This window comes from Dromaius novaehollandiae, chromosome 2, assembly GCF_036370855.1.
Source record: "Dromaius novaehollandiae isolate bDroNov1 chromosome 2, bDroNov1.hap1, whole genome shotgun sequence".
In the NCBI taxonomy this organism is placed as follows: Eukaryota; Metazoa; Chordata; class Aves; order Casuariiformes; family Dromaiidae; genus Dromaius; species Dromaius novaehollandiae.
Genome location: NC_088099.1, coordinates 109,810,479 through 109,831,651, shown reverse-complemented (window position 1 = coordinate 109,831,651; position 21,173 = coordinate 109,810,479). Strand labels below are relative to the sequence as shown.

Sequence of the window (21,173 nt, the reverse complement as noted above, 5' to 3'; positions counted from 1 at the left end):
GTGCTCAACACGTTCCTCTGAGAGTTAGGGGAAATTGTTTTCAGCAATTTCAGCAGCACCTGCTAAGCTATTTGTGCTGTGTGTCAGAAGACTTTTACAAAACATTAAATGTTTCACACATAGGACCTTAGTCATAAAATACAGCTTTTAGGACTAGCACCCATTAGTGTGATTAATGATAACAAGAGCCTGGGAGAAGAGGCTGAATGGCCATGAGATTGAGTGAATCAATTGGGGGATCCTTAATGGGACAAAATTAAATGGACTGAAACAGAATAACATTGGGGATGACAAGTTTACTTATAGCTATGCAGGACTGCAAATCTTACTGCTCACCCAGCAGTTCCTTGGTTCCTTTAATTCCTTAACCAAACTTTTATTACTTTCTACACACACACACTTCTGGCATATTTTGTATGAACTCACTTATTTGCAATATTTTAACTGATTTGTCAGAAAAGTATATTTAACAAATGTTAAAAAACCTGAAGACATAATGTTTGAGATACTGTCAAACACACCTGGAAGCTGAGTCTCATTTTGATTGTTATGTTAAATTTCTCTCACTTTATACCTCATATGATTATTTCTAATTCCTTCATAATGTTTAGGAAGTCTTTCTCACCATGAGGAAATTCAGTGGAAATAGTGAATTAAAAATGTTCCTCACCAAACTGTCATTCACTTATTAAGTACTTGGACACACTTATCTTATCAGGCCTCCCTGTAAAGTACCTATTTCCTGGACTTAGTTTTATGGAATGAGCATTGCTCATATTTATACTTCAAATTGTTTTTGCCTTGACCTCTTATTTCAGTAAGTGTACTATGAAGTGGAAGTGCAGCTAATAACAATTGTTTTGTAGTCTTAGTAATATATTGCGTTGAATCAAATGTTTCCAGAAAGCAACAGATGGTGAAAAATGTTACAAATTTTACCAATTTTGGCACACAAATAGAAGCTTGACAGAAAGAAGGTAATTATTTACAGGCTTCAGTAAGTAAGTCTGGCTTTGCAAATACAAGGACAATTTTTGTAAGGACAGTAGTTGTACATATATGTTTTGCCAATATAGCTACTCTATTCTTTGAGAAAGGAACTTCTATCAGAGTTTAAATCACTGTGATTTTGTGTGTGTGTGTGTGTGTGTGTGTGTGTGTATGAAGAATTGTGAACTTCAGTGTGAGGATAAAGGCTTTGAGTTAAGTTGCTGGGGATGTATGACGAAGTTAAAGGACTTTGAAGATCATCTATGAGAAATGTTTCCGTCTGCTGTATTCTTTATACTGAAAATGAAATGAGAAGGGTTCTCAGACTCCTCTGGTATACTGGCAAGGCTTTTTGGACATCGGTGAATCCCTAGCAGTTTTCACAGGCTAGAAATTTGGCCTTGGTTTCTGAAACTTTAGTAACTTAAGGTTTTTTTGATGGTTTTGCAAGTTCACATTTTGTTTTAACTGGAGATGCCTTATTCTGTTTTTTTTTCTTCCAGAGCGATTCAATGTATATCTCATGCCTACACCAAATCTAGACATCTATGGGGAATGTACAATGCAGATCACACATGAAAACATCTATCTCTGGGATATCCACAATGCCAAGGTCAAGTTGGTCATGTGGCCTCTGAGCTCTTTGAGGAGATATGGACGTGACTCAACGTGGTTCACATTTGAGTCTGGAAGGTAAGAGCTAAGGAGAAGCAGCAACAAGAAGAAAAGAAACAGTCATTTTTGAGAAGCTGCCTGATTAGTTAGGCTATGAAGTAAGAGAGACAGAATACATGATTTATCCATATATCCATTTATCCAATATTCAATCTGTTGAATATTGCTTTTCAATAACATCAGCTCCATGTTCAAAATAAACGTTAATGCTATAATATAAATTCTTTTAAAAATGCTATATAATACTATATAAAAACTATAAATAATATTTAAAAGGAGCTTAAAGCTTTTCTGCTTGTCATCTCCCAGCTGCAGGCATTCGCTGCCTCTGCTCTTTATTTAACTGTCATTGAATTGTCCATCTTAAGTTTTATGGGTCTCACTATGCTTAAACACTAGTGTGGGATATATTTGAGTGCTGCTGATATAGAGGAAATGAATTCTGGATCATGGAAAAGGCTCGTCATATAGTATGAAAGGAATAGTTTCAGCTACAGTAGATACTGTTCTTCTCAGATGTTCCTGATGCGTGATTTCCACCCTAGTGTTATCATAAGCAGGAATACAGAGAACTCCCATAAAAGGGAGTGGACCCAACAAAAGTCTAGCTTTTTTTCTGCCTGAAGTTTTAATCCTCATTGCCATTTCCACCCTCAGATCGGATTTAAAGATCTGTGCAAGTCTGTTTTTGCTTCCATTTCATATCTTTTTATTTCATTACATATCTTGCCCATATCCTCTGCCTTTTTTTTCCAATTCATTCTTGGTTTATTTCTGTCCTTGATGTTTTGTCTTATATTTTATGGTTCTAGACTTTTCTAATTTTGTCCCAATTCCCTGCGCTAAGCAGTCTGGAGTCAGGTGTCCCTACACTCTTGGGTTAGCCACACTGCCTTTGTTAATAATCTTATACGCATTTCAGTATGTACTTACTAAAATATCATTAACAAAGATTTATGAAACTACAGCTGGTGTTGATAAACAAACCCACAGATCAAACAGACCCTACATTCCGAAAAAGGTAGCAAGCAAAATTTCTCTGCGGTTTCTTATTAATGGGAGTTATTGCTTAACTCATAAGATGTATATCAAGATTGATATCACCAGAGTATTTTCGTGTTCTGCAAATTAATCACTTGAAGTTGATTTGTTGTACGTGGCTCAAAATGTGTGTGTGTCTTTCTCTACAGTGTTTTAATTACGAAAAAAGTCTTTGTATAGCATAGTGAAATTCTGTTTTTTACTTTTTTTTTCTAAAACAGGATTGTTGCTTTCTATTCTGCTCTATTTTTGACTATGGCACATCAACACTAGCAAGTTAAATATAGTGATTGTGCATACTCAAGTAAAATGCAAGAGATTTTTATCTTACTGCTTTTTCCAGCTTGCTATACTGATATTTGTACAACATCTCCCCGTGCCATCCGTACACCACGCATCCTGATGAAAAGTGGATTGTTTTCCTGTGTTTTATTTTTATGAGCTAGCTCTGCCTTTATCTGTCATGCTTTATTTTATTTGATCTGATTCCTTCCTTTTGCGTGCTTGAGAGTGCTTTATCTGTCTGATTTGAAAATGCATGAAGATTAGATTTAGATTGGCAGAAAAATGTAGAGGAAACATAGGACTACAGAAAAAAGTGTCTTTAATAACATATGAAGACTATATAGGGCAACACTAATACTCAGTTTAAAGTCTGTTTTTGTTTTTTGTGGAGATTTATTTATCTTTTATTCAGCATCTTTCTGAATGTGATTTTATCTTTGTCCCTTAATCTGCTAGTATCTTAATACAGTAAATTCTTGATGCATAGTGTCTTATCAGAAGTGAAGCGCTCATCCATGCTTGATGACAATGTTACATAGTAAAAATGTTGTTGCTTTATTTTTTCTCTAAGGCTTAAAATTTAAATGTAGACAATTACTTTAAAGGAAATATTTTGAAATAGGCTCTTATTGTTTGTCGAGCACTAGCAGCTATATATGTATATATATATATGTATATATGTATGTGGCTAATTTACATGAACGTTAAGAGCTCAGTTTTATATGTTTATTATTATATTATTATGTTATTTATTATTCATACTCATTTTTGGATTACTTGTTTCACAAAATAAGTGCATCACATTCAAATAAGTGGACATATTCATGAAAAAATACTATGATAAGTAGATCAAAATTAAACTTTCAGACGACTGAAGTTATCTTTTAATAAACTTTTTTTTTTACATTTAAACAAAATATATACTCACTTATATCAAACCAAACTGTTCATTTGTCTAATGAAATCTAATAACTGCATGATTGGGAGTATGTCTTAAACATGACAGGGAAAGATACAGATTCTTTTCAATATTGAGATTTTTGTGTTGACTTTTCTGCTGAAGTGAAGTTGGAGTTTGTGTGTCTATGTACCTTAGCATTACGTATGAAGTTAGACTTATCCTTATTTTTTGTTAATTGGATAGCCAGTGAAAATAAATATTTCTTGCAAACTAACTTACTCAGTTTATATTCTTCCCCATTCAAATTCTTCTGAGATGTGGAGGAAGCACAGTTTTGTGTGGCTTAGGTCAAAACTGGGTGGTGAGATTCTTCTATACTCTGCATTCTCGTGTTTCATGGCTGATAAGGGCTAATCCCATACAATCAATCCATCGATCAGAAAATATTAATTCACAGCTCTATTGGGTATAGATGCTATGGTGCCATTATACCAATTAATAATGTGCATCTAGTATAGTGAATGGATCCCACAGTAATTTAGAGCACCTAAACTAGGAGCTGACCATTTACTTTTTCATGAGCCAGCTTCAGATTAGCTTGGTTAGTTGTACTGTTGAATCATCACTGAGTCAACAGAATTTCCTGAATTTATGAACAGATATAAGGTGTCAGGTGTTTCAGACACTTCATTCTCATTATTTCAGGCATGGGATGTGTTGGAGACGTTATGCATAAGGATGCAGTTGATCTGTGCAAGTGTAGTAGCATTTGTTTGTCTTAAAACCTTTGGAATTGCTGCTACATATAGTAGGTCTGTACAATGTGCATTAATCTGTGTCTGGCTCTGATTTTAAGCCCGTGAAATGGGAAACATGCTTGTTCTGGAGGTGTCCATGTATCTGTCAAGGTGAAGATACTTGTATGTATGTGCTAGATTAATTAATTATATACAATCTAAGAAGCATGCCAGAAAAGAGATAAAATAGATGAAGATAAAATATCTCATGGTCTAGATCAGGTGCAAAAGTACTATTTTCAGCCAATTGCCAAAGTTACAGGATTCATTTTACTGAGGGTGAAAACCAAACAACCAAAATGCCATTAGCAAATTTTAAAAATTACTGTCTGGAAAGTGAGAAAGGCAGTGGTCCAAGCTTTCTGTTTTAGCAAAACAAGCTGTCTGAAGCACCTTCTGTAAGATCATAAGAAGAGACTCCTAAGAATTCAGGATTTTTTATTCATCTCTTGGGGTGAGGCATTGAGAGAAGTAAACACATATGGACTCTGTTCTTTTTGAAATATTGTTTCTTTTGCTTTACTGCAGTTTTGCTATTTGAATTAAACAGTATTTTTTTCCACATAGAAGCTCTCTAGTCAAGTGAATTAACCACTGGCAAGACATATCCAAAAAAAGTCAAAAAAACGTGCTGAAGTCAAGTTAAACATGATGAGAAATTGCAATATGGAGATGGCTACCACAGCCCCAGCCAAGGGATGTGAAATACCATAAGTTTTCATCTGAGTAGAGAGGTGGAGCTAATATGTATATTCCTGGAGAATTTTTGGAAGAATGGGAAGTAGCCACAAATCTGTGACACGCTCCTTCTTCTGAAATACGCTTTCCTGTCTTTTGTAGACAAGATGTAAATACTTGGAATCATCTAAATTTCAAGTTTATTCATGCTGTGCATTCAGAGAGACCCATTGAGTCACACTAAATTATTTTTTGTCTTTTTGCTTTTGATTTTGCTTTTTACTTCATCAGAAACAAACTAATTAAATGTGGTGTTCTCTGTCACTCCTAAGATCTGGAATTTGTTTTGGTGGGCTAGAAAGTATTAGGTTCAAGCACTGTAGAGTGGTGACATGATACTTTCTCTAATTTTTTTTTCCCCCTTTATGTGACCCAAGACTGACTCTTCATTTTCTCAGTAGTAGATACACAGATGCTAGGATTATCTGAAGCAGGAAGTTTAGTGTTTGCTTCAGGCACTACATCTGACAGAAATCTTTTATTTGACTGTCAGTCCTCTGTGGCAAGTTTTCGTGCTAATGGGAAACATATTAGTCAGTTAACCCTTACAGTTAAGTTATGGGAAACATGTTCTTTTTCCTCTATGTGCGAAAAGGCAGCTTTTCTATGTGCCTCAAGAATTTGTAAGTTAGTTTGGGTTTAAAAGCATAATAACCAATTAAATGCAGCTGCAATAAATAAGTTTATCATTTCATGCAAGCACTGGCTCAGAGATCTCAGTGTTGCACACGGAATAATGCTTTATGGGATATTTTTATTTTAGTGTTACACCTTTTTTATTTTTTCATAATGCTTAATTTACCTATGATTTGAATTGTCAGTGGTTTTGCTTTTGCTGTGCTTTCTCACAGCCTCTTCCCTTCTTTCTCCTATGCTTTCCCCAAGTGCAATGTATTGGTAAAATCTGAAAATAACTTTCCGAAAACTAGAGTATGTTGTATTTCTCTCTTGGTTTTTTAGTAATCACGTAGCTCCAATTTTAGGACAAGTGGCATTTTCACCACTGAAAAGGATTAATTAGTTCTTGATATTTAGCAAAGCTAAGGTTATATTCAAATCTGATCTAACTGTAGTTCCATTTCTACTTGTTTTCCATTTTCAAATTTTTTCCAACTGTCAACTTGGCTTCTGCTAAAATTCCTGATCTGGGATAAGTTCTGTGTTAGTCATCTGATTCATGTAAATCCTACTTAGAAAGGAGTTGTGTATTTCCACAATATAACTTAATATGACAAACAGTGAGAAGAAGGGGATATACATACTAAATGAATTTATCCTGGATTTCTATTGTATGGTCTAAAGTGTTCTTTGGGGCCTTTTTAGTCCCTGGTTTGAAGATTCAGGCATAATATACACATGCACCCAACACTTCCTCTAACTTGCAAAGAATGCTGAAGCGTTCATACATTCTTAATCATAGCAGGATGCACTCATTGTTCCAACTCCACATTTTGACGGGCTGGTTCCACAGTGGACCATAGCAAAAAATTATCCTATATGGCAACTCTGAATAACTCAATGAATAACACTGAATAACGCAATGCCCCAGCACCAAGGGCTCTGTGGGACTCATACTAAAATTTAACCTTCTGCCTCACAATACAGGGGGACTGTGAAGCAGCTCAGGTTTGACAAGTAAAATAGTAAAAAAAAAAATTTACCGATTTGACAAAAAAGTCAACAGCAAGACTTGAAACAAACCCATGTCTACAAAATCTGCTAATAAAATTCATGATACTCTTCATTTTTGTAATAGGGTGTCTATTTTAGCCTTCAAACACTGTTGCACCTCTCCCCCCCACCCCAAAGGCTGTCTGCATCAGCTGATTGAAAATGCAAAAACTAGGCACCTAATTCTCTGTACAGAAGGTAGGAGAGTGTTAAGCACTTCACAAAGGGCAATCTGGAGGGGCACATTTTGAAGAGACAACCATCTAGCCATCAGGAATGCTAAGCACAAATAAATCCTCCTTTTCTCCAAAGCTTATGTCACGACTGTAGTACCGTCGCTCGAGGAGGTTTGAAATACTCTCTGTACTCTGCCTGGGTGCTGTACAAACATAGAAGGAAGTCATCAAAATGCAGAGGGTGGAATTTACACAACAAAAAAAGCCTTGTTCATGAATATGTAGGACCCTGTGCAAATGCATACTTGCAAACACACATACAGTATTGCAGAAACATAAAGGGGCATGTTTCTAAACAGCTTTGGCTAGTTTTGGCCTTCATATGTAAAAACTTCAGTTCCTGAGCTTCAGCCTGCCCGTAGGATTATTCTAAAGGCCATTTCAATGTTTGAACAGTTGTCCTTTGAGAGAAAAACAAAAACTTCATTGCAGTTTTTCACGTGACATACAATCTCAGGACTTGTTTGCACTTTAATCAAGTTTAGTATATTATGACTGCCAGCCACTACACAGGTGCTGAGAAAGCTGCACTGGCAGCTGGTTTGCCTAGTATCTACCTAATTCCCCTGGTTCTCTCAGTGTTAATTCAATGCTCTCATGAATAATAAATTCACTTATAAAATATGTATTGACTTCTTTTTGTTTACCTTCACTAAGATGTAGCTTTTCTTGAGGATGATCATACCCACTGACTTTTTATATATAGGTATATAGTGTATGTATACATGTACATGTATGTATACTTTTATGTGTGTATATGTGTGTGTGTACATATATATACATATACAAACATATATATACATATATATACATATACAAACATAAATATTTCTATACTTGTTCTCAAATTCCCCAGGACTGTGTAGGAATAAGTGTATAATTGCTGAAATTGCTAATTCTTTCATTTTTCTATTGCTGTGGGTTTTGCAGATTCTTATGCAAAAATCAAAGAATAATCATTAAAATAATTTCATTAATTAGAAATAAAAATATTATTATCTGTAAAAAGCTATAGGTAAACAAAACTAAGACAATAATATTAAGAGTAAATTAATGGTGACTTTGCTTTCGTTTCCTTTTTGCATTAGCCTGAAATTTTTTTAAAAAATATATGTCCATATAAACTAGAGAATACTTTACATATTTTGGTCTAAGCCTTTTGAAAAAAAGCTCAAAAACTCTCATGGAGTCAGATTGGCTAGTGTTCAGATATTGTTAATTTAATTTAATTATTTTAGTTTGAAGTAGGAGAGAGATTTTTTACCATTTTCAGCAGCTGCTTTCTCAATGAAATTCAGGTTACTTTTTGCCAACCAGAAACATTTGCTGCTAAGAAAAGACAAATATACAGAAACAAAAAATATATTTAGAGACACGTGCACTTAGGAAATATTGCAAAATATGCATTCCTCCGGATTGTAAAGACACTAGCAAAAATGAATATATAAATAAATAGGCAGGCCTTGTAGAACTATCAAAATGACCATTTGTGAGTAATTCTTTTTATTGCTTAGGTAGTGATGGTGTATGCTGACTGAATACAAACCCCTATGCTAAATTTCAGGTTTTGTTTTCATAAAAGGATTCTGCTAAGGAGAAGACAAGACTAGTAATTAAAAACCAAGCCAGAGCACTGGTAGCATTATCATATATTATGCCCCTCTCAAGACTCACTGAAACTAAGTGTCCTGTCATTCGAATTTTAATTAACTATAGAACTATCAAAACAATGTCACATAAGGGAGATCGAGAACAATTTATGTGCAGCACCTTCTCAATATCATTCTAGAAAAATCAAGATGTTTTTAAAAAGTGCTCGACTGGTCTCGTGGGCTGCTTTAATCTTGTGCTTATTTATAAGGCACTAAGGGAAGGCCTGTCCCTGAGCCTCTGTTAGAGGAAATGCCATTAGCTGCTGGGTCCCTCCTAATAGTACTTTTTTGCTATTGCAGTAAGTTATTACTATTATTGCACTGTTAATAATTCTGTCCTCTGAGTAATGCCATGATGGTATGTGATTAATTTCTACTGTGAGTAGTCACTTGTCACATATTTTCTGAAAAGCTTCAGTCTTATTAGAAAGAGGGGGGGAAAGGCAGCATCTAATGGATTCACTCAATCTCAGAGGTTCCAAACACCACTGGATCTTTCTGACTTTTGGAAAAAAAAAATCTCAGTTCAGTTCTATAACTCACCAAGATGCTTCATCTACTTGATTATCCTGCCAGGGGCCGAAAAGTCAAATATAATACTGCACTCTCATGGCTTGCTTGAGCCAATGTAACAATGTGGATTTGGACATTTTGTTATATTGAAAATATATCTATATGTATTTTGTTTATTGCTCTGTCCAACTTGAACAATATCCCTTCCTTAAAATGGTATTTTAAATGATCTCTGATACATCTTTTTAAAACAACATCATCTTAGAATGAATGACAGAATAGATTTTATTTTCCTGAACTGTGTGATATGATGACTGAAAGTTCATGAATGTTGACTATAAAAATAAATAAAAGTAATCACCACTAATTGCAAAAATTGCATTTATTAGTATGCAGTATGTAAAAACTTAAAAAAACCTGAAACCCTCTGACCATAAGCAGCACCTACTGTCAGGAAGGGGACTGAAATGGAAGGAATGTTTACAGTCTAGGTGGTGGTTTAATGGGAAACCCTGAAACTCTTTAGGATGATGATCGGGGGTGTCTGACCTTTATGCAATGAAAGAGCAGATTGGATCATCTATATTTCTGGTAACTGACTTATTTAGGACTCCTGTTACTTCCACGGGATAAGGAGTGACAGCAGCAATGCCAGACAACTCGGGGCTAGAGACAACAGCAGCAGTATGAGTGCTAAAGCTGTCGCACAGGAAGCCCAACACTGACATGAAATTGGACAGCAAATAGACCACCTTGCTGGCACTAATGAAAATTTAAGAGATGGATGAAAATTGGGGAAGGTTTTGTGGCAGCAACATAAAGGTCTAAGTAAATGGAATAAGAGTAGGTGATAGGAAATTGAGGGTAAAATACATGGGCTGGTAAGACAGAATTGGAGTTAGGAAGGGACTTCTGCCTAGAAGCACAACAATATGTTGTTTTGATGGAACACTCCAGCACTGGAATGTGTATCATATTTTAGGAATAACACCCTGTCAGAAGGTATGGAAGGTCTGAGCAAAAGGTAACAAGAAGACGTTGCTCAGATATTTCATTTCACTAGTACTTTGCCTCTTTATGGTAAACTTCTTTAAGCCCTGTTGGACAAGCTTCTCTCTCAGAGAGAAAAAGAAGAAAAATGGGTTCAATTAGCTCTCAGCCTTAGAAGCACAGAGGAAATGGAGGGCAGCCAAGAAAAAAGTGCTCAGTACATGTGGAAATAGTGTCAAATAGCCAGTAAAAAAGACCATCAGAGAAATTAGAGGAGAAATAGTAATACACAGAAATAGAAAGGTATATTAGCATTTATCTTGAGATGAATATTCTGTCTATGATATGAAGAATACTTATAATACAAATGAGAGTGAGAAAACAGGGAAATACTTCAAAAGAAGCTTTAGGTATTGCCAGGGATACTCAAAATGGTTTTAATGACATACATCAAATATCCACAAACATACCCAAGCTATTATGTATAAATGTTCATAGGAGAAATGGTAGCTTTTTGCTGCGTAAGAACCATGAATATCCTTTATATATGATTCTGCCACCTATAGTACTTCGTAATTGGACAGGTGCCTATAAATGTTTGATGAAGCCAGTAGGTCTCGCGTCTATAGTTCATGGGTTTTTTTAAGCTGGCATACAGTGTCGTGACAGAAGGGATTGACACATGCCAGTGTTCACAGCAGTTCCACTGCTGTTGTAAATTTCTTATAAAAATATTACTAAAGGAGTGTAGAACAGTAGAAGTGAAAGCCTAAATTATGAAATATTGAACCTTAGCCAAGTTAGCTCTAGTGTAAAAGTAGCTAGTTACTGTTTTTTCAGGGCAAAGGAAGATTGCTTTCCTTGTTTTGCTCTCTAACTGTGCCCCATGCTCCACAGGAACAGAGCAAGCTGCTGTGCTTAAAAATCCTATGCATTAGAGAAGACAGATATCATACTTCTTTGAATTCTGCTGTCCCAGAATATGTTTTGCAGTCTGTGTTTCTTCTTGTGAACTTGTCAAGTAGCATTTCCTTTCGATTATTAGCATTTTGTGCAATGCAGAGAAACTGGTCTGTTAATGAAGAAGAGACAGGGTCACATACATGCACCATGACCACAGTTCTTGCCGTTCTTACCTAATGCCTTTTGTTTTAAGCAAAATCCTCGCTAATGCTAGCATAAGATGTGTCTTTGTTCAATACAACTTCAGTAGTTTCAAACAGGACCCATAATAACTATTCAGCCAAGAGAACATGATCAGTGTAATTGAAATATTAATAGCACACAGAGAAGTAGAAATGTGCATTTATCAAAACATCAGAAAATTCCCAGTGGTTCCATCCAGTGAGGCTATAGAAATAAGATATTTCTTGGAAAATATGGGAGCCTGTCTAAGTATTTAATTTTAAATTTTAAATACTGCTTACTTCTTATTCTCCTTTTCTTTGTATGCTTTTCCTCTTCTTCCTTTGCTGTATTTGATCCATGTGATTATTTTTGTTGCTTTTTTTGTGCTTTTCTTTGCTGCTTTTTTTTTAGTTTCTTTGTTTTTACACTGCTTTTATCCACGAGTACCTTTTCCTCCCCACTTGCCTTTCTGATTGAAAGTTGTGTCTTCTTTTATGGAAGGAAATTTTACCAAAGAAGTTTTGAGGGTTCTCAAGCCCTTAACAAGCTGCTACTTACCTGAACACAAACTACAAGTTGAATTTATCAATCTAGCTAGTGAGAAATCTGTACCAATAATTTTCCCACTGCTAGAAACACGAAAACATGGATATCGTACACAATCACAGTTGGAGCCAGAGATGCCAGGCAAATGTTGTGTGAGTTGTTAAATCCGTAGCAGAATTGGTATTGTTTCCAGTCAAGAGAACAGATAAAACTTGGCTACTTCGCTTCTGCCTGGCTTATATAAAAGAGGAACAGATATGGCAAGTGGGAGGGAAGTCTTGTTTCCTCCCTGCTTTAAATACCATATGTATAATACTGGTAGAAGTTCAATGTTTTTTACTCATGATGGTATCTGTAAATTTTGTCTAATTATTCTTTTGACATAATGCTGTTATTGCACATACTGCTTACCCACCTAAGGCCTTATTTCACAGCTTGTGTCCGTATGTCTAGCTGAAGTTCAGACCAGGAACATGGCCTTCAGCTATGTTCTTCAGTTTCTACTGTCAGCATCTGAGAAATCTAGCTTTCTCTTTAAAACACCACTGTCTTGACTTATGGCCAATGCTTTTGTCTGCCCCAGGGATCCCTGCTGTAATCATTCTGCTTGTGGCACGCTACTCCCAAACTGTAACTGAAAACCTGCCAGTTTTGAGCTTAGTGCTGATGAGTCCTTGGATATCATTAACATATGTTAATTACTCATTAGTGTATGTACATAGAATGGTGATTGTCTCTGGACAACCCTTTTCTGCCCGTAATATTTGCATATGACTTTCTGAAAATTCCCCTGTGGCCAAAATATTCAAACCAGTAGTTCTCATGGCTTGAAGAGGGAGAGAGTGACATTGAAGGAAGACAACAGCACTCAAATACCCTTCATAATAAGATCATAATGTACTGAAAGTTCTGTGGAGTGGCAGACCATGGCTTCAGTGGCCAAAATCTTTAACGATGGTCCATTTGAAAAAAGAAAAAAAAAAGAACACCTTGAAACCACTTATTTTTGAAGTAGTCAGAACTCAAAAACCAGACACAACATCGACTGTTGAGTGAAACTACCTTCACCATTCCCTTGCACTTTGTTTCTCACACTTTCAAAACAAGAGAATGTAGCATTAGAAGGTCATGTAATTTTCCACAAACTGGGAAAACTGTTGTTTTGAATATACATCACAATCAACTGTGACTAATTCACCTTTTCCTCTGGTTGTATGATTCTAAACCTCACTCTGTCTTTGGTTTGGTTTTTCGCTTTAGTGACTTGATATTATTGGTCCATCCGTCAAAATGTTAAATGTTCATTACTGTCCAACCCTCCAGAAAGTTTGCTTCCTCTCCCTGTAAGTGGAAGCATCAATATATTTTTTTCAAAATGCAGGAAGTGTCTGCTTCCCATCTTTACTGTGAATATAAAAAAAGGGATAATGACACAAACACAGTATCCACATCATGGTAGATGCAATGTATTTCCAACAATACTTAATAAGTTATTGAGATAAGATAAGATAAGATTAGATAAGATAAGATAAGATAAGATAAAAGAAAAGAAAAGAAAAGAAAAGAAAAGAAAAGAAAAGAAAAGAAAAGAAAAGAAAAGAAAAGAAAAGAAGTTATTGAGTCATTATAGGACAAACCCTCTTGTAGATCATTTCAAGTGTTGTTCTGTGTTTAATGCTTCATACTGCATATGCAGATATGGTATGTGCAGATGCAAAACTATTTTTTATTGTCTTTTTTAGGTTGAGCTTTATACATGGATGATTACTCCAAGTATAGTCAGCACATGTAAAATAATGTCCAGTCTTGTAGCTTCTGAGCTGCTTGAGTTCTTCGAAAATATAGTAAAATAAACAATTATACCTATACAGATTAGTTCCTTGGCTGTCATTATGCTGATATCTGTTAACTGGAATATGCCTACTTCTTACAAAACTCATTACTTCTTGAGAGAGAAACAAATAAATTCAGATTTGTATCACATCATTGTATTCAGAAACAATTCAGACTCTGGCAGGTAGCAGCTGAGAAGAATTCCATTGGCAATTCCTGGACTAGGAATAGTTCCACACATAAGAGTAACTTTAGAGCTCTGAAAAGAAAAAAAAAAAAAGAAAATAAAGGTCCTGGGTCCCTAAGCTTTATTGCTTCTAATATAGCAAATAATGTTGCACTGCCACTCCCGTATTATTATGCTCTCATCTGTTTTAACCAGGAAAGCAACAACCTGATTTGGGTTTTATATCTAACATTTTTGTATTTAGCAAAGTCAACAGTACTGATATAAAATTAATGCTGCTTCACCTGCGTTCTACTTCTTAAGGCAGTGAGAGGAAGTAAGCAGTTTTATTGAGATGTGCTTTTTCTCATTGGGGAATAATAGCTCTTAATAGGCCGGCAGAAATTCTGTAGTGGGTATCTTTATTTGAACACGATCCCAGATTACAGGGCTTGGAACTTATATCTCTGTGGTTCAAAAGTGAGATAAAAATAATAGCTGGACCATGCTGAGTTAAAAGGTTTAATCAAAAAAATTGAGCCATTTGTAGTCTTTGTAACCTCTTTTTTTCTTCCTTTCAAATCTATATTTTTCCCTGGTCTGTTTGCTGTACAGCAGTCTGTAAATGCTGCTTCTGTGCTAAAGTGATAATAGTAATATGAGTTCTTGGTTTATCTTCCACTTAGCTGCTAAGAATAGATACTCTTCCAAAATGGTGTTAAATAATATTTCATCATTATCAATAAGACCAGAGCTTTACAAATTAACAGAACTAATTGTCTAACAACGTTTTTATATTTGTTCTGTTACTTAAACTGTCCAAAATGCAAATGTTTTACGTACTTAAGAACATGTCAACAATTGATTTTATTATCCTGCCTTTGTCTTTGATAAATTCCCTTTATGTATATTATACATGATTTTTAAAAAAGAAAACAGTAAGTAGTCAAAAATTTCCCTAGAATGGGTTATTTTGCATATGTATATGTATTGATGACCTAGATTGATTGATTATTTAATTAAGTGATTGAATACTAAGGAAAGATACTAATTTACATGTGCAACCTAGATTTCTTCTTGTGTAGAGATGCTAAAGCATAAACACCACAGTTCACAGAATCACGGCATGGTTGAGGTTGGAAGGGACCTCCTGAGATCACTCAGGCAGGGTCACCTAGAGCACGTTGCCCAGGACAGTGTCCAGACACCTTTGAATATCTCCTAGGAAGGAGACTCCACAACCTCTCTGGGCAACATGTTCCAGTGTTCAGTCACCCCCACAGTAAGGAAGTTTTTGCTCATGTTCAGATAAAACTCAAGCTTCCCCATCAAAGTGTCTAGGTCATGTTTTATGAAACTAGTCTGTAAGCAGCAAGGGACAAAAACTCTAGATATAGTAGTGTTAACATATCTAGAATTCAACTTATTAGACTCCAAAATACAAGTTCCAGGTGGATATCTCTTCTCTACTGACAGAAGTTTAGTTTCGAGGGTCTAGGAAAACAGAGCCTTGCCACAGTATTTTTATTATTATGTATGGATATATTTCATGTTTGTATGTCTGTCTTCATATTCTACCTTTACTGTATGAGCTCTGCAAAGTTGCTGATTATGGAAGTGGTATGTTTTGCTTTGAAGATTTTTATTTCTTCACTTGGAACTGATCTAAAGTATTGCTTCATTACCTAACAGCAATCACATCATTACTGTCTTTGGGGAGTGATTTTTGTTTTCTGCTTTTTATACTGTAACTAGCACGAAGACTGAGTTGTTATCTTTAACTCTTCAGCAATAATTCACATTTATTCTAATATGCCAACTCAATAAATTAAAATTTATAAGAACATTTTGCAATGAGAAATGGTGGTGAAGCTTGATTGATAGCTACCAAATAAAAATGGTCTGAAACAAGTCACAAACAGAATCCTGCTTCTTGTCAAAATGAAACTTTTGAAAAAAAACTAAAATGTAAATTTTACCAATACATCTCATGATGAACAGGGATCAAACTGTTCGAAATGAATTAGAGAACAGTGAACAGTACTAGTGAACAGTTATTGATCTGGTTCAGAGAAAGACACAGTCTGCTTACTGTACTTCCCTTAAACAGAAAGCATTTGATATGCAGAAGTGGGATATTGTCCCTGAAGCTTTAGCAATGTGATATGCACCCCACTACTCTAAATGTGCTGTTACGGAGGGCAGCACAGACACAGCAATTGTAGAGACAGCGCAGGCAATGAGAAGAAAGAATTTCCCAAGAGGCATAATTACTACTAGTACTGTACAGAAATCTTTCCTATCTGACAAAACAAGTAAAAAAAATGTTTTCAAGAAAAAAAAAAGTTTATATAATACACCTTAAATGGTTGTTTAGTTCATGCAGAACAAGAAATTATCTTATCTTGAATAACCAGTATTCATGCAAAAAAACCTGTAATTTAGAGGGAAGATCAGTAGTGTAATGCATTTCAGTTAAGAAAGACTAACAGTGTATTTATCAATCATCTACCACATAAGTATTCTGCTACCATGATTGCATAAAATAACTTTAAAAGACATGCAGCTATTGCTTAGAAAGTACTATGGTCCTCTGGACCCAGCTATGTTTTTGGAACAAATCACCACTCTTTTCCAATATATCTTAACATTTTACTTCTCAAAATGGCAAAATATGGAGTTTCAAAGTTCCCATAAATGAGCTTATTAGGAAACTTTTTTAATGCTATGAGGAACCCCTTAGCTCTTCTAGCAGAAAACAGTAGGAATGATGCAAGAAATACAAGATATGACCTTGAACAAATATTCAGGTCTAAGCTACATGATCAAGTTGCTAAGCCACATCTGGGGTGTGGTAATACACCATGTTCCGTATATTAACTCATGTCACATTCAAGGAGATTCCACATAAAAGAGAGTTAAGATAAAACACTACCATTTCTCTTGGGCATGCACGTGAACAGTGGAAAGTTACCCACCTCAGCTAAAGTGCAGTAGTGTGACAATAAATGTTATGGATCAACATCTACAGCCAGCAGTTAGTAGATACCACGCATAATTATTTTTTCCTGTTGTATATCTTTGGCAGTAAATAGCTATTATCTAGGGGGACGGACTGATGCCTCGTATATCAGATCATTTTCTTTATTTGCTTCTCAGATCATAAAATTGCCATGATATCCTTGTTTGACATGCAGCATGAAACTCTGAAATGCTGACTGCAAAGCATAGAAATCTAACTCATTATTCACTTTAGGGTATAAGTAACATGCCACACACAAAGATTTTGAAATTCTGTGTCTGCTTGCTCTATATGTTGCCCTTTATATTATTGGTGTGCTTGATGTTGTTGATCTTCATTTCCCTTTCACAGTCTTTCCACAGGACATTTTCTCTGCTTTTGCTGACCTTTTCCCACCATTAGAGCTTTCTAACCATGTCTGCCACCAAGGTTCTTTAACTGAAATAATTACACCTTCTGCACATTTTCCATTAATTTTCTTCTCTCTGCTTCACTCATTGACCTTTCATAGATCCATACAGATTCTATTTATATATTGTTACCTTTTTTCTTATTAATTCACCCACCCAAAATGTATCACATTTTTGCCTGCTCTATTGTACTTTAGAATTCTTATCAATACTTTCTTATTTCTTCCTCTATTTTTTCTATCATCTATCTTTTCAACATAGAAGTTGAACTTACAATTCTCTAAAAATCTACATAGTTTTTTTTACAAATATTTTGATAAGTATTCCTAGGTATATAGGGCCCATTTTGTATGAATATGTCCCTGCCACACAGAATTGTTTACTTTCCTTGCTTTTTTTGTTTTCTGTAAAGAACAGCCTTGGGACACATGCAAGCTAGCATGTGTTGGAACGAGCAAAGCATTTGGACCTTCAGGAGAGCTTTGTATTCATTTCTTAGAGAAGCCTACCAGTTAGCTAATCTGTGTTTAGTGTGCTGTGTGTAATGTCCTTGCACAGAAAGAACAAACAGGATTTCTGTCAAAATGACAGCTCAAATTGAGATAACAGCAAACAAGGAAAGAACAAAAGTTAGATATCCACAAGGGAGACAGTGTTTGTGTGTCTCCTCTGATAATCTAATTAAATTGAAGGCAAAATTGCAGCTAGTTACCACCATTTGTTTTAGAAAATCAAAGCCGAAACAACACAAGAAATAAGTGTTTCAGTACAGAGCTAAACATTGCATACCATTGAGTTCTCTTCTGGCCAACATCCACAGCTTCAAGTCTGCAAGGAAAGGCCATCTTTTCTTGACCATGCTTCTTGTGACAGTACCAGGTCTGGTTCCACATCTGGCATTTGATCAGCTTCTTCAGAATACAGGAAATAAGCACAAGCTTACTTCACTTCTAGGCCTTGAAGTGCCTGAGGAAAGAGCTTCACTTTTTAAAAGAAATAATTTCGGTAAGCCTTCATTGATAAGGCACTCTAGACTTTACATCTGGACTGTGAAGTTAAGGAAAAATGTGAAAAGAAACAGATGCTCCTGCTCAGAGCGTCTTAGGATACTCAAGTTAAACCAGTAACTTGGAAAAGGAGTCATTTAACTGAGCAATAAGGTGTTAGAAGGGTTGTATGTGAAAAGCTTCGGATCTGTAAATACCATTGTGCTAGGATCTCCACCAGTGTAGTCCTGTGGTGTTTTATGTTGTAGCAGGAGAGCCTGGAACAGAGCACTTGCAAACTGTGCAACAGCAAGTAAATCTGATGAGCTATTGCTAACTTTTACCACTCTGGTAACTGGACAATACTGAATCCCAATCTATTCTTAAAAAATTTAAAGCCCATGTCTCTTTAGAGAACTAGAACTGCCAAACTAGGGTAATAGTTATTTACTACTATCTTTAAATAGAAAATCTGTTGTTTCCACTGTATCTTTAAAAACAGTGTTGACTTACTGTACAAGAAAAGAGAGGATAAATTTTGAGAAGACAGCATCTGTTATTAGTATTAAACCTGGTGGCAGATGACTTGGGGCAGCGGTCCCCCGCATTGCACCAGAGAGTTCAGTAGTGATATGGGTGTCCTTCGGAGCTGATTCACCTGATGGAATCGGTGCTCAACGGTGGCAGTTAATCATATTTCTTTGGGAAGGGGTGACTCCAGCATTAATGACTCTAATGTTTTACACTTTCTTAATGATTCCTAGCTGGCCAGTTCAGTTTGTTCAGTGCCTATTTCAGAATGTTTACCTTTATTTAGGTTTGAGTATATAGTTTTATATACTGCTGATTAATGAATTTACAAATTAGCCATAATTTCTTTAGTGCTAAACTATTTGTGGGTAAAAAGAAATCATCTGAGTCCATCAAAAATTTAGATTTTGATGTATGAGGAGCTAAAATCTTTCTAGTTACAGTCGTGATTTATCCTTTATTTTAAAATGAAGACTTACAGCAAGTAGTGTTTCTGAGCATCTCAGTTTTCAGACGACCTTTATGATTCTCTAAAAATGCATTTTACCCTTAACAAAAATAATTAAATGAAATATTAGACTGAGATATCAAACTCTTGTCCTGTCATACCCTCATACATCCACCTGCTGAATATTACTCTATTAATCTTTTAAAATATTTCAACCATGACATGAGAGCATTAACCTCTCTTTGGAAAAAAAGTACCATTTTTAAATGGTAGTCAAGTCCATGCATGAGTTATTTTGTCATTGGCATTTTCCAAACAGCTCATTTGGTATTTAGTTTGCAGATACGATGTTTGTAGGTATGAAATAAAAGGTTTGTTTTTAATAGTAATGTAAGTTGATTTAGCCTGGAACTTCCTTCAATGCTGTCTGGCATGTGTTAACGGAGCAGTTATTTTTATTCTTTGGGTAGGTCTTAATAATATGGAGGCTTCCGTAATGATTCCTGGGACTTGTGTCTTATGGATATGGCCAGAAGTCCATAGAAAAAAAGGGAGCTCCTTGGTCATTCGTTGGAGAGCAGAGGGAGCAAAGAGATGGGTGGATTAAGGCAGGTCTATTTTGCCTTAATATGCAGGTAGATTTAGGGATATTTCTGTAGCACACAGAAGCACTTCCAATCTGGAGTTGGAATAAAGCTAATTTAATTATGTTTGGAAAAATGCAGACGAAGGAACTGAGTTTGACTCAGCTGCAGGGTCGCCACCATCTGAATGCTGTATCTGATAGTGATATATAAAGGAATCCTGAGATTAAAGTATTTAATATTTTGTTTTGGTTTCAATTTTTGAAGAAGTGAATAGAATGTGTCTATTGTGTCTATTTCCTTTTGGAGTGAATTTTATGGGATTAATATATCTTATTGAGTCTGCCCTAAAAGAGTGAGATTGTTATAGTGAGCAGAGGCACTGGGAAATCACTGTGTGGATTTGGGAAATATTGAAAAAAATCTGGCAATACTGATTGGAAAGTCTCCTTGACCTGAAAAGGAGCCCTACCTTTGAGTAAAAGCAAGAACCTTCACAGTTGATCTATCAGTGCAGTTTTCCCTGTGCCGCAGTCTTAGCTCTTACCTTCCCCCCATTCCTTCCACTAGGTCTTGAACCAGATCTGCCAGCAATGATGGTGGTGAAATGCTGCAGTAGTATTTTAAGAAGTAAAAATTTTGTGATGATTTCCAGCCATTATTTATCTATTTGTTTCGTTATCTGCCCAGTTATGTCATTCTGTAATAATATGGGAGAAAAAATGCACTTTTCTATTTCGGTTAAAGCACTTCATGCATTTTAATGCATTGAATCCTTAAATATCCTAAGACATAGGTTAATGATATACCTACTTTAAAGCTGGAAACACAGAAATAGAGAACCTAACATCAGCATATTTCAAGCATACATAGACTGTTAAGTCTCCCATCAAAAAATTAAAGCATACAAAATCAGTGAAATCTTTTGACAGTGAAGGTCAAACTGAACAGGTAGGGCTGCAACGCAAACCTGTGGCAGTATTAGGGAAAAAAAAGAGGTCCACATCTTTTTTCTATCTTCACTCTAAAA

The 21,173-nt window shown here is 35.6% G+C and overlaps 1 protein-coding gene across 1 annotated transcript in view; it reads left to right on the top strand.

Annotated features, from left to right (window-relative positions):
• Positions 1–21,173, top strand: part of DOK6 (docking protein 6) — a 259,512-nt gene that overhangs the window by 157,871 nt on the left and 80,468 nt on the right. Inside the window, exon 5 of the mRNA XM_026108709.2 lies at positions 1,494–1,683. Within this exon, the coding sequence (XP_025964494.1) occupies positions 1,494–1,683 (190 nt within the window). The remainder of the gene's footprint in view (positions 1–1,493; positions 1,684–21,173) is intronic.